Source organism: Scatophagus argus, chromosome 5 (genome assembly GCF_020382885.2).
Source record: "Scatophagus argus isolate fScaArg1 chromosome 5, fScaArg1.pri, whole genome shotgun sequence".
Taxonomy (NCBI): domain Eukaryota; kingdom Metazoa; phylum Chordata; class Actinopteri; family Scatophagidae; genus Scatophagus; species Scatophagus argus.
In genome coordinates, this window is record NC_058497.1 from 2,780,405 (window position 1) to 2,794,759 (window position 14,355).

At 40.6% G+C, this 14,355-nt stretch overlaps 1 protein-coding gene across 3 annotated transcripts in view; it reads right to left on the reverse strand.

Moving 5' to 3' along the window:
• The window catches only part of sgsm2 (small G protein signaling modulator 2), a 77,110-nt gene that overhangs the window by 15,839 nt on the left and 46,916 nt on the right, over positions 1-14,355 (reverse strand). For 2 of the 3 annotated variants that reach the window (XR_006843323.1, XM_046388341.1), the window contains exons 4-12: positions 7,896-8,063; positions 6,563-6,630; positions 4,526-4,674; positions 4,247-4,381; positions 2,470-2,594; positions 2,252-2,319; positions 1,750-1,913; positions 532-664; positions 155-289 (exon numbers count right to left, since the gene is read on the reverse strand). Coding sequence is in view for 2 of the 3 variants with exons in the window: in XM_046388341.1 (XP_046244297.1) it covers positions 155-289; positions 532-664; positions 1,750-1,913; positions 2,252-2,319; positions 2,470-2,594; positions 4,247-4,381; positions 4,526-4,674; positions 6,563-6,630; positions 7,896-8,063 (1,145 nt within the window). In the remaining variant the exon portion in view is untranslated. The remainder of the gene's footprint in view (positions 1-154; positions 290-531; positions 665-1,749; positions 1,914-2,251; positions 2,320-2,469; positions 2,595-4,246; positions 4,382-4,525; positions 4,675-6,562; positions 6,631-7,895; positions 8,064-14,355) is intronic. The other variant, XM_046388343.1, reaches the window with a different exon arrangement.

A 14,355-nucleotide genomic window follows, 5' to 3' on the forward strand; every position in this document is an offset into this window, starting at 1 on the left:
AGACACAGCTGGGGGAGGTGGGGTTGGGAGGTGGAAGGAAGGGGGGCCTGAGGGGGCATGATGGGGTGGAAGGCGGAAGGGACATCTGAAGCTGGGGTGAGGTCTTGGGAGTGGGGACGGTGGGGTTGGGTGGGTGTGTTAAAGTGATAAAAACCTTTCATGACATTAGGGTCTGTGAGGTTCCGCGAGCAGATCATTGAGATCATAGCATGGAGCCTATCTTCCTCTTCCTCGTCATCGTCCAGCGATGGAGCGCGGCTGCCCGTGGTGTGGTGGTAGTTTATAGTGACTGCTTGCACCAGTGGGACAACAGAGAACACAGTTAGAACAGGGCTACCCTACAGGCCTCCGGGAGAGAATCGTGGGAAAGACACCATACTACACCTGCACTCTACACCTGTGCTACAATTCATGGGAAGACAAAGCTGATACACAGCACTTAATTTTTAACAGAAAAAAGTAATCACAGTGTTAATCATAAAAGGTGATTAAGACTTTGCTGTACAAGTGTGTATAACAAGTGTTACTTACTGGCGTCATAGTGGTATCCAGGGTAGACGATGCGAAACACGTAGTCGGCAGCTGTCTGCTCCTCGCCATTCCTGTCCTGGTCAACGAGCTTCGCAGCACTGCTCCTCTTCTTCAGTTTAGGGAACACTTTCCCCTGCAAAACACAAACAAATGTATTGTAAGAGTACAAAAGGCTTTTTTCCAAGAGGGGAACTTAACTTCTGTCTTGTGCTTTGGATACAAGTGAATGAACAGGCAACATTGCTTCAGATTTATTTTTATGTACTCTTTGGTTTGCTGTTGCAGCTGTGGGACAGACAACAGCTGAAAAATTGCATCAATACTGATTACACATGAAAAGTAACTAAAGTAAAGTAAAGTAGTGGCCTTAAATGATTTTAGTGGTTATGTAATGTTGATGACAAAATGACATGCAATTTATATGAAACTAAATTGTATCCATGGTAGCAAGCATCATGGGCTCCCCAAGAAAAACAGAATAAAGCTGACTTTGAGAAAAGTCTGTTGCTCAGAAAATCTGGCACTTCCTGTGTGAAGGCATTCACAACCAAGAATTCCTGAACCAAGTTCTTAAGTTTTACAGAGAAGCAACAGAAAACATCCTGACTGTAAACAGTCACAAAGTGGCATGGTTTGTGCACAGCCCTGGACAGGAAGGCTCTGTAATGGGTGATTCCAACCACCCTACCAAGTTTGTTTCTGTGATTATTTAGTCATTAGTTTATAGAGTGTTTGTGTTTTTAATGTGTAGCATATGGAAGGGTCACTCGAGTTTGGTTATATAATCTTGTGCTGTATATTGGCAGTCTTGAAGCTTGAAGGTTTCATTAATACTGATGAAAAAATGTAATTGATGGCAAACTGGTATATCCTTTCCTTTAGAAAAGGAAACATTCCACTTGGTTAAAGCATTCTTTTGTAATTGAGCATCATTTGTGCATTACATAAGCAGTTTAACGCAGTCATAATACCGACTATATGTTATCCACAAGTGTCCAGATCATACAGTATATCTGGTCTGAATTCACCTCCTAAATGTAATCTAAATGAAAGACAGAAGAGGATGAAAAGTTGCTAGTTTAGATGGTTTGATATATATTGATATGTATTTTTATTGTGGACTGAAACTGTCTTACCTGCAGTATCTATTCTGGTTGGCATTCACATAAAAGTTACATTAAGAGGAGATGTGAATACAGCTCTAACAGGGAGACACACCTTGCCTTTCTGGGACCAGAGTGGGGGCTCCAGCTGCCCCCGGGGTAAAAGACCTGCCTCCAAACAAGAGAGGAAGGCCAACAGGTGACCACCAGGGGGGAAGTGGAGGGGCGGCCGCTGGATTCCATCCTGACTGACCAAAACCAGCGTACCACCACAGTCAGCTGGAATATGGTGAAAAAACAAAAAAAATACTAAAGTCAGGAACAAAAAGTTTCAGGTTTATTTACTGTAATGTACATACACATATAAACACACAAACAAATAAACGCAAATGCAAAAGCAGGGAGACAATGTGACACAAAGACACATGTTGGCCACTAAAAAGCCCTGCCCAGTAACAGCTAATACAACGAGACAAGCAATCAGTGCTATAGCTTATGCAACACAGTTCCTGAGTGGCAGAACGCTCTTATAAGGTGATGGGTGTGACTGTGATACGACCGTGTATGCAGAGATGACTGAATGAGACTGTATTGTGCGAAGGTCACAGTATACTTACGACGCTGGTGACAGTGGATACAGACTATCTGGCGCAGAGGGACAGTCAGTGCGTAGTCCCAGTAGACACTGACAGTTTTAGTAAAGTGAAAAAGCAAAAAAAAGAAAAATCAGTGTGTAAAACGAAACTTCAGAAGCAGTTGTTGCATTTTACATCATGAGTTACACATTTTCTCACAAGGAGGATGTATATATTTATAGCAGGTGTGTTTTGGCTACCTCTTCTCCAGGTCACAGTCCCCCAGCGTACCATTGATGAGCTGGTTGGGAGTCCACTTCAGGGTGAGGTTATCCCCAGCCTGGTGGAGGGACAGGTAGCCACGCAACACCTCCATGTCCTTCTTCTACCATGAGAAAGAGGAGGAGGAGGAAGAAGAAGAAGAAAGAACATGATGTGAAGTTTCATGTTTAGAGCACAAAATTGAGGCTGCATTAAACATTTTTTTAAATGAAAGATTTGCAGTTCAACCATCTGAAAACTTTCTTTCAAAGAAATCGTTCAACATTTTGGGAACTACACTCATTGACTTTCTTATAATAACTAGATGGGAGATCGATACCACTCTTGTGTATGGAGTACAGCGCCAGGCTCTGTCCAAACTTCATATATTATGCCTAACGATACCTCTGAAGCTCACTAATGAAGCTGTATCTTGTCTCTTTAAGCACTACAAGATCAGAAATGACAGAGTCAATTTGTAATTTTAGGTAGAGTTAAGCTGGGACACACAGGGAGTGGACATGCGGTGGTCAATTCTTGCGCGAGCAGTAATCTGGCTCTGATCTTTGTGATAACATCAGGAATTTTGAATGTAAAGCCTTTTATCCATTCATGAATAAGCAGGGTGTTGCTTCTTCTGTAACAGTGAAATTAAAAGGGCAATCGACTGTTTTGCTAATCTGCAGGGAGGGGCTGACAGGTGAAGTGAGTAAAAGTCATCATCTGTTTGCAATGCAATCTTCTGTGGGTGAGTGGTGTGTGTCAAAGAACATCCACATGATTGCCAGGACCCAAGGTTTACCTGGAGAACATTGCATAGTAAATATATGATTAACGCTATTCACTTCACCTGTCAGTGCTATTCATTTTGTGGCTGATCGGTGTATACAGGCATATGTAAATCTATAGGAGTTTACCATTTTTAAAAAATATTCAAGAAGATTCAAATGACAACAGAGTCTCAAATAACCGTAAGATCAGGTTGTTAGAAAATAGGTATCAAGACCTCGCAATGTAGTCAGCTATAACCTAATATAAGTTTATCCTGTTCAAACAGGAGACGTTCTGAGATCTTGGTAAATACTGTACATGTATATCTTACTTTGCACAGAAATGTTATAAGAAGCAGAGGAATCATATACAGTACCATTTCACATGCGTGTCGTGCACTCAGTGCCGTATTCATGTGCATGTGCACTCAGCCATGTCTTAGCATGTCAAAGGTTGAGCTTTGTGAGAGGCAAACGTTCTCATTATATATTCCCAGGGACAAACGTGGTAAAGCTACTTGGCAACACAGAGTATAAAACAGGCAGGAAAAGCCAGCTTTCTATTCAAAGATCACGCATACAAAATACTGTATGAGGGTGTGTGTGTGTGTGCCAAAATAACAGATGTAAATAACTACCATTTCCTGAGTGGGTGTTCTCTGTGTATGTAGGCCTTTATGTTGGCTGTCTTCCGCTATCTGAGAGCAACAGTGCAGCACATCAAGACCTGTTATATCTGACTTAAGCTGCAAACAAAATGTTATGCCAACAACTTACATAAAGTCAAGATGGAGAGCTAGGAGATCATGTAGTTTTAATACTGATATTATGTCTCAGTTCGGTAAAAACTGCATCACTGTGCCACAGTGACAGTATATACATGTTTTATATTTACTTCTGTACTGGATTATTGAGTTAATATCATCATGACATCAGTGTTTCATTTCTCAAGATAAAACACCCCTAACAGCAAGGCTGTTCACAGAGTGAGAATGTGCGTTCGTACCGGCTGCACCAGGACGTTGTTTTTGCCGTAGAGAAGGTGTGTTCTGGAGTTCTGGTGAAGAGACTCCACGTACTCCCTTGCTGATGCAGCAAACCTGTCCTCCGACATGCTGCCACTAGACTGTCTCTTGCGGATCTAGAAAAGAGAAGATTTTTAACAGCCATCTTATACAACCAGTAACTTTTACAACAACTGCCATCCCACACGTTCTCTGTGATCACTCCTACCCACAGCCATCCACCAGCATCTCCTGAGGACTGCAGCAGCCTCCACACTCACCCCTAGAGCGGGCCGGCGGCCAGCTGAGGTGTCTTGGCCCCGGTGGGCCCCGTGAATCCGGTGACGCTGAACCAGCTCGTTAGCTGAGGGGTCTGTCCAGAAATGATCCGACGTCTTCAGCTTGGTGTACTCCAGAGCACAGGGGCCCACTGAGGACGTACACACATGCAGACCCATCAACAGATCCATTAACAACATGCTTATTCAGTGCACTGACCCCCCCCCCCACGCTGTAAAGCAAAGTAAGTTTCTGGTCTGTATCTAATCTGTCCTATCAAGATCTAGATGTGAACTTGTTATTTCTGCTGTCTAAAATGGTTACATTTTTAGTTGTGTGTCTCCCATGCAGTTGCAGCAATTTTTTTAAATAATTAATTTTATTGCTACTAAAGCATGTGCCATGTTTTTGGTGTTCATATTATTCATTTTTATGGTTCCATTTTAAAAAAAAGGTTCAGTAATTTCCACAAACAGCTGGACATTATAGTTTTTAACAAACATTACTCAAATAGGAGGAAACAGTACCTTTGTTGGGGACTACTTTCACCCATGGATTACTTCATATTTGGTGCTCTAGTGAGTATTTGGGGCAGCAGGATGGTGTATGTGGGACTGACTCAAAATAAACTACAGTCTGTGTGTTCATGGTAATGAAGGAACATGTCACCAATGCGGCTCACCGACGTGTTTTTAACAGTTTTTGGATGACAAAGTTCTATGGCACAGAGGAAGACGATAAAGCTTAAAAACACACACAATACTTGTAAGTACTAAACATTTATTATTGGTTTTGATCTCATCATGAGACAATCTGACAATGCAAAAATACTGCATATAGAATACCATCGCTTTCCTTTAAGTTAAAGGTTGTTTGAAAACTGCTAGTCAGTAAGAAAATAAACGAGACAGAAAACTTGCCATTAATCATATATGTCATATATCATATCATATCATATATGTATTTCAGTCTAACTGGAACTGCTATTCTTTAAATAATCATGGAAATAGACGAACTTGTAAATACTCCTGGTTTATGGGTAAAAGTTGCAGGAACTATGGTGATCTCTGCTCCCTTTATTGTTACTGAAAACTCTGTTGATGCATTCTAATAGTTAGCTAGCAAAAATACAGAAATAACATTACTGACTAAAGTCCTTTCAAAAATATATTTTGTAGTCTTGTCAAATAAACACAGTACTGAGACCCAGTATTTAAATGGGCCTCTGGGCTAAATTTTACAGGATCACAGTATTGGTGAGCTCTGATGTTACCAGTTCTTTTACTGATACTTTTTAACATACAAAAACAAATACACAAAAGTCAGCAAACAGCAGAACAGAAATTCTGCAAATGCAGCGTGACAATAATAATAAAATATGTGCTGACATTAAAAAAAATATATACCTTTGGGTACTTCATTATTTGTAAAAGCATGGTCTCCAGTATTTTAACTTAAGAAAACGTTGACTGAACAACTTTCACTGTTATTGGAGTAAATATACTTTGACTCCAGTAATGATCTTGGCTACTTTGCTGAGTACTGGTAGTTGTATATAACATTTGGATACAGTAATGTATCCTTCCTCCCTTGTCCACCAGGTGTCCTCAGTGTGTTGTGCTGCTTTGCACACATGTTGCTGATTCCTCATCTGCCGCTTGTTAGTCAGTATGGATATAGTAATTCTTTCGCTGCAGCCAGTTGTCACACAGTGCTGCCGTTTATTCTGCTAAGCTGCTTGATTCGTGTTCCTGCCTGACTGCCCATGTGTTTCTGTTTCTGCCTGTTAAACTCTGTGACTGGGTTCTCCCCCTTCAGCTCCCGATGTTGATGGAAGTTCTCTAAATTTCATTTAGTTATAGCTACGAGATTGAAATTGTGGTAATTTTTGATTGCATTTTGCTGGTATTTGTAAACCTAATATTTGATTTTGCATGAATATAGGAACATGTGATCTGCATTTTGTGGTTTGGTGCCTTTTGTCTATGGCCTACAATTTTGGGAATCTTGGCAGGTACAGCGCAGTGTAATATACTCACCCAGTAGAGCTGCCAAGATGGGCCCAAAGACTGAGTCATGCATCAGAGCCTCCCTCTCATAGTATTTACTGCAGAGATAAACACAGAAATAAGTGAATCAAAGGAAAAATTCATTCAAAGTTATCTATTTTTAATGAGGAGTCTATATGTGCAAGGTCAAAGGAAAATATCTGGTCATCTGCACATACTTCCAGAAAATGGGGATGTGTATCACAAAGAGATTAGCAGTCATCCATCTCTGTGCTTAGCTCTGAATCTCTAACATCACAAAGCTGGTGAAGTTTTCTGCACTACTGGTTTAACGTAAAATTTCAAAGATAGGAAAAATCCTAAACTCGTGGCTGTGCTGTGCCTCAGAACTCGTATCTTATCTTAATTTAAAAACAAGAATTTTAAACGCAATCATTCATGCCTGTAATCTACAGAATATACTTGACTACCTGTAATCCTTCACTTGTCACTGGCTGGCTAGCTTGTTGCAAAGAAAAGATGGGCATTCAGTGTTAGCTTTAACGAGTTGGAGGCATTAAATGTGTAAATGAGAGGATATATACCCATAACACATGGTCAGGGAAATTTAAAGCTAACAGTCTAAGATCATTGCCTAACAACAATAGTGCAGCCATTTTTGGCAGTTAATTTGAATTTTCTAACTTTGGAGCTTTCTGTAATGAGACTAGCTTTATATTAATTTTTCAACATCACTAATGTTAGGCTGAGTGAGGCCAGGTCAGCCAGTGGGAGCCAGACTTAGTTAAGCTTGTCTGATAACTCAGGACGGGGCCCACGGAGGTTGGTGTTTGCTGAGAAATCAGTTTCTGTGATAGATTTCCTACAGTGCAACCTTTGTAACATTTGACACACAACTTGACATTTGGTATGGATGCTATGAACAGATTCAGTGAACTACACAGCAGTCATCTGAACACTGTGTCAAGTTTTCTATATTTGCCCAATTATGAACAGAAAAGGCAAAACAAGAGCACACAACAGCTGGAATTTTCTCCATTTTAATAAAAGGGTGATTCACATTGTCCTATGTCTGTGAATCCCATCAGTCCACTTCATGTTTGAGGCTTTGATCAGTGAAGTGGCAGTGCATCATTTCACTCTGGCTGACACAACGAGTGTGGACAGCTTGTTGAAGCATACAGTAGTCGTTAGCCAGACAGAGCACAGAACAAAGCAAGCAGAGAGCAAACACAGGAACAGGATGGGACTTTAAATAGGTAATTCGGGCCACCGTCCATCATTCAGCTACAACAAAGCCTGGAGTGGAGTGCTGTGAGTCACTGCTGTGCAATGCTGGCGAGTGAAGAATAAAACAAATCACCTGCAGTTGTCAACAATGTACTGCACTATTTTGTCAAGAACTTTCTCAAACAGAGCCGTCCGGACCCAGATGTGTTTGATGGCCTGGGCAGAGAGGGGCTGAGGGGGTCGGCTGGTGGTGGAGGAACCCTGTCTTCTCAAAGGTTCATGGCCCACACTCTGGGTTCTCCTGCAGGGCACAAAGAACAATACTATTAACAACCACAACAGCAGAGAAGAGTCCATGTTTTAGTCCACATCTGATATGAACATGTATTAATATTTCATTTATCATACAATACAATACTGTTATTTTTGGATATTTTTTCCCCGTATTAGACAAGATACAGTAGAAACTTGACAGAAAATAAGATTATGTTTGCACATTACAGCATCATAAACCCATAGGCGTTGACACAAAGAAAACATATAAGAATAAATAGCTTATTGTTTTTTTAAAGAACTGTGACCAAGATATATAAACTTTGCAGAACAATTTTACAATTTAACTTTCCAAATTGCAACAACAATGAACAGTGGGAACAGAGGTGCAAATACTTTGGGTGCCATTATGACTGGACAAACTATAATGTTGATAAACTGACTTAAACATGTATCAGGAATTCCATTTAGGTTTTCTGTGCAAGCAGCTCAGTACGGCCCATATTTACAGTTATTGTTAAATGGCACTGAGCTCTCATGGCTGTAGTAAATATAATGAGAGCAAAGGAGGAAGTCAGGTGAAGAAGTGTTAAGTATCAAGGAGAAGGTAGGAATGGATGGGTTAAACAAATACTAGACTTTCACCCAGGAGACAGATGTTTAACCCTTCAGCCCTGCACATAAACAAAACTCAACCTTAACTTATGTAACACACTTATGTTATACATACCTGCACCAAAACCATAATCTTTTCTTCACTTACATTTTGTTGCCTAAACCTAACCAAACTGCATCTGAATCACATATATGTTGTTTTAGGAGTCGCTGGTAATCAACCTATTTAGTCATTTAGGTATGAGGGCATGTTGGTCTATCAGTGTTTAGAATGATTCTTTTGAGCCAAATCACCCAATAATCATACAGATCAAAACTTAGACGACCACTCCAACAATATTACCACCCTGTGAAAATCATGGAGGAGCTCTGAGAAAATAATCCACAATCCATCATACTAGAAAATAAAAATCGAGAATATCTCAGCCTCTGCTCTGCATTGATTTTGTGTGTGTGTGTGTGTGTGTGTGTGTGCCAAATCTCTAAAGGTTTTTTTTTTTTTTTAATACTGACAGCTCAGGTTCCCACAAAGCAGATCATTGGATTACACCAGCTGCATAAAGGTGCACACTGTGCCGAAACAAATGCTGACCGATATTGCTAATGGTGTCCTGTCAGTTTAATGAAGTCCTCATTAAATGTGATGAATTAAGTCTGTTATGGTTGGACAAAAATTGTGCAAAAAACAACAGGAATTATAATAGATTATAATAAGAATAATATTCAACACAGAGTAATTACATAAAGTTGTAATTTTGAAGAAACGAATGTCCAATAAGTTATGTACAAATAAGCAACATGAAGGTTAATAAATGTGACCATTAGGAGGCAGCGTTTTACAGCTTAATGAGTTGGTACATAATGTTGTTTATTACAACAACAATTTTTATAACAGCTGTTCACTGGTGGGTTTTCAATAAATTTGTATTCTATCGGACAAAAGGCACCACTATATGTTAGTAATCTCAAGTATTTCATGAATATGGAGGCAGACGCATAATGTCAGGCTGAAGAGAGGGGCACTTTCATCCCAGACTGAGTTTGATCTCTACAGAAATCAGACAAAACCACTCTCACACACCCACTTGAACAAACTAATGAGTGTGTGTTTGTGTGTGTGTGTGCTGGGGGGGCTGCCACAGTCACGATGTTAGCAATCCCCCAGCGTGTGTGTATGTGTGTGTGTGTGAAAGGGGTTCACAGCTAAGTCACGATTTTTGCAGTCCCCTACCATTTTGAAGAAAAGTGCATGTGTGTGTGTGTGTGTGTGTGTGTGTGTCAGTGTGTGTATGTGCAGTGACAGTCCTCTAAGGGAGGGGGAACCATCAAGATGATGACAGAGATAAGACAGAATGCAAAAGAGACAGGGTCCTCTTTTTCTAAATAAAACCTGTGGTGTGATGCAGTGTTCTTTTAACATGAAACACGTTCTGCTCTCTCCCATATAAAAAATGTATCATTTCAGCTGTCAGCTTGAGGTATATGTATATTTGAGGGAGGATGCCACCCCCCTTGTCAACCTGCCATCTCCTAGTAGCAGAAAGAGTGCTGGGGCAGAGGGGTTGTTCAGCTGAATATGTTAGTCTTGTTTGTATGACTCATTGACTCATTAATTGCACCTTTTTCACTTATCCTCACCCTTCTGTCATATTCATCCTCCATCTATAATATTCCTATATACAGGGCAGGGTTAGGTAAAAATTGTGTTGGTCAGTGGAGCGGGGGCAGAAAGGCGCTCCCACTGGGCCACCCCACCTGATAAATAAATAAATAAATAAACTTACCACAGACCACTTTTGCTGTGTGACTTCTAAACTTTCTCAACACTACTGACAGGACTAAAGGAGTCTGTTAGTCCGGTGATAGTCTGGTGATCAAACCAGTCTGTTAGTCTGGTGACCTCCTGGCCTGAACTGTGGTACCTTCACCAGGTCGAATGTCAACTGTGCAAACAAGATCTCTCATTATCTCACAGGCACAGAGATCACTGTGGTACAGGCTGAATAGATTCATGCTCCCATAGGAATAAACCCCTTTGACTTTTCCTTTTAAAAAGAAAAACCCTTTGGTTGACAATCTCCACTTTTTTATCTATGCTTGAAACACACTAATAGCTTGATAATACTGAAATATTAGCATTTATGTCTGTACTGTTTTTCTGTTTTACTTGAGGACTTATTGTCTGCATTCAGAAGCTCCATGGCTTCATGGACCTCAAGGGTATTATGGTTTTGCCAGTTGCTTTTCCCAAAGCCAAGAATGCTAGACTTTAAAGCAACACAGATGAGCTGGTGAACTTTTAAGAAGAGCATCATCAGTGTGTCATTCATTCATCCCAGTGTTGAACGAGGTTTGCATTTAAACAAACCTGTGTATCTTTATATCTACATAACAACACTCCTTATGTGCAACAGCATAGCTATCATATTGATTGTAACCCCTCTCAGTTCCTACGGTGATCCAAATGCACATCACACACAAGTTCAGTTTTGTCACTACTCTGTCACTTCTGTATTACTGTAAATATTTACCTGGGTTATTCATTTATTATGGTGAAGGTGTAAATAATTCACTCTAGATCTCGGTGAAGTCAGACAGGTGGTGATATGGTTGGACGAGAGTAAAAGGTACTCTGAGTAAACATTTGTCATTGGTCTTGATCTGTTTGGGCTTAATTAAAATCCTGTTTTATATGAGTATGCAAACTTTTGTTAATTAGTTGGATGACAGTTCTCTAATGAGCTACCATGTGTGACACCTTCCGAACTCAATTGAATCCATTTTGTGCCTGATTTTCCCAGTCAAAGAGATAAAATAAGCCTAAATAAACGGACAGGTGAAGAGAATAACATTGATTGTCTTGTTACAATGGCACCTGGCAGTGGATGAGATATATCAGACAGCAAGTGAACATTTTGATTTTGAGTTGGTGTGTTTGGAGCAGAAAAAATGGGCAAGCATATGAATTTGAGTGACTCTGATAATGGCCAAATCATGACAGCCAGACGACTGGGTCAGACTGCGGCTCATGTGGGATGGTCCTGGTCTGAAGTGGTCAGGACCTACCAAAAGTGGACCACTGAAGGAAAACTGGTGAACTGATGCCAAGGTAATGGGCTGCCAAGGCTCACTGATGCACGTGGGGAATGAAGGCTGGCTAGAAGCCGAAGGCTAGAAGATCTACTGTAGCTCAAACTACTGAAAAAGTTAATGCTGGTTCCGTCAGAAAGGTGTCAGGACACACTGTGCATTGTGCTGCATATGGGGTTACATAGTCACAGTTATGGCGTTCATGCTGACCCAAGTCCACCATCCAAAGAACCTACAATGGGCACGTGAGCACCAGAACTGGACCACGGAGCAATGGAAGAAGGTGGCCTGGTCTGATAAAACACATTTTCTTTTTCATTACGTGGATGGCCAGGTGCATGTAGGTCGCTAGCATACACCAAGATGCACTATGGGAGGAAGGCAACCCAGCAGAGGCAGTGTGATGCTTTGGGCAAGGATATGCTGGGACACCCTGGGTCCTACCATTCATAAGGATGTTACTAAATACCACCTAGCTAAACATTGTTCAAGTACACCCCTTCATGGAAATCGTATTCCCCAATGGCCTGTTTTCCCACATTGATTTGTTCTCCACTGATCATTATTTTGGGTGGTTAAAGTTTTTGACCTCTAGTAGCATTCTTTGTGGGTGACACACACAATGAGTCACGGTCCTGACAGGTGGCAGTAAAGCTTAAGATATGCGCTAGCAAAGGCAGGGAAGAAGAAGACTGCTAGCAAGTAAACATGGATATAGATTTCATTTTGGTGAGAAACACTGGATGTTAAAATAACTTGTCTTCATGGGGCACCTGTGTTACTTGAGATGACAGAAGGATATAAATGAGGTACTTTGAGATAGACTCTCAAATCAGATAATTTACAGAATCGGGCTTGCTTAATGTGATCTCATGTGATGGCATATAAAAAGAATATCACTTTTAAGAGCATTTTGTGTGTCATGTCACGCATTTTAAGCTTATGTATGCTTATGCTCATGTGTCATTTAATACATTAATACTAAGTCAAGTGACTTCCATCATGTGACATATGTTGCCATAGTTACATGACCTACGGTCACAGTTTGCTTTGGTTAAAGCTCCAAAATTACTTAGTTAGGCTTAGGAAAGGTTATGGTTGTAGTGAAACGTAACATATGTGACACAAATTAAATATGTTTAGGGAGTTAACTTACGGATATAAGTTAGAATAAGACAACTCTGACTTTGGTTTCACACAAGACATGAACACTGGTCTTCTAGGTGAAAGTCCTGTGTCCGATTGGTGAGACCAGACTGTCTTGCTACACATGCACAACAGATAAAATTTATAAAACTGATGTCTGCAATGACAAACCAAAAAGGGTATTATAGCTTCTGTTTTTATACTGAATGAGCGCAGCAAATACATCCATCCATCCATTTTCTATACCGCTTATCCGTCAGGGTCGCGGGGGAGCTGGAGCCTATCCCAGCTGACTATGGGCGAGAGGCGGGGTTCACCCTGGACTGGTCGCCAGCCAATCGCAGGGCCAACACACAAAGACAAACAACCACACACCCTCACAGTCACACCTAGGGGCAATTTAGAGTAGCCAATTAACCTAATGTGCATGTTTTTGGTATTGTGGGAGGAAGCCGGAGAACCCGGAGAAAACCCACGCAGGCACAGGGAGAACATGCAAACTCCACATAGAAGGGCCCAGACCGGGATTCGAACCTGGAACCCTCTTGCTATGAGGCGACAGTGCTAACCACTGCACCACCATGCCGCCCGCAAATACATAAATGTAATAATAAAATAAAAGTAGACTGACAGAAAAAAGATTTTCCACAGAAAGATGCAGTCTTGATAGTCAGTCTTGGTTGATCCTGCTTCTATGGATGAGTATCTGGATTGACCTTTGAATTTTCATAAATTTATAAATGTGAATATGACACCACTGTACACAGATCATTCAGAAATCAGCGCAGTGAACAACATTGTGCATATACTGCCTCTAAGCATCTGTTCATATAAGCATATAATCTCTTTGTAATTATGGACGATTTGATCAAATGTGTAAATCTGCTCTGTGGTAACATGCTTCCTACAGTGTCTGTCTCTCTTCCTCCATGCTGCGCTCTGTCATTGGTCCGTACAAATTCAAAATGTCAACAAATGTCAACATGTAGCAAACTGCACTGATTACAATCATTACAAGCAGATCGCATTTTGAGCTGAGAAATGAATATGAATGTGAAAAGGAATATGTCAGTGTGATTTATTAGGCTGCTGGACTGGCATGATGTAAATTTCAGTTCAATTTCTTGTACAGGCCTTAACGATGTGTTACATCTCATATGGAGGGACCCAATGACATTATGTGTGGGGAATATTAATATTAATATTAACAGCTATGATGGTAGATGTACTGCTCTTTAAAGAAAATATACTTGATCTGTGTAAGCTTGAGAATTATACACAAAACAATGGAAATATTTTAAAATAGACGATGGTGTACAGGATGCAGTGCGTGTGAGGTGTAAAGGGTTCAGGATACCTGAACAGAACTAGTTCATATAAAGAACTGTTCCATCATGTCTGAGGTAAAAGGGTGTTAAGGCTTTTTGATGCTGTTTGATGATTTGGTAAGCACTTCATTGGATGTATAC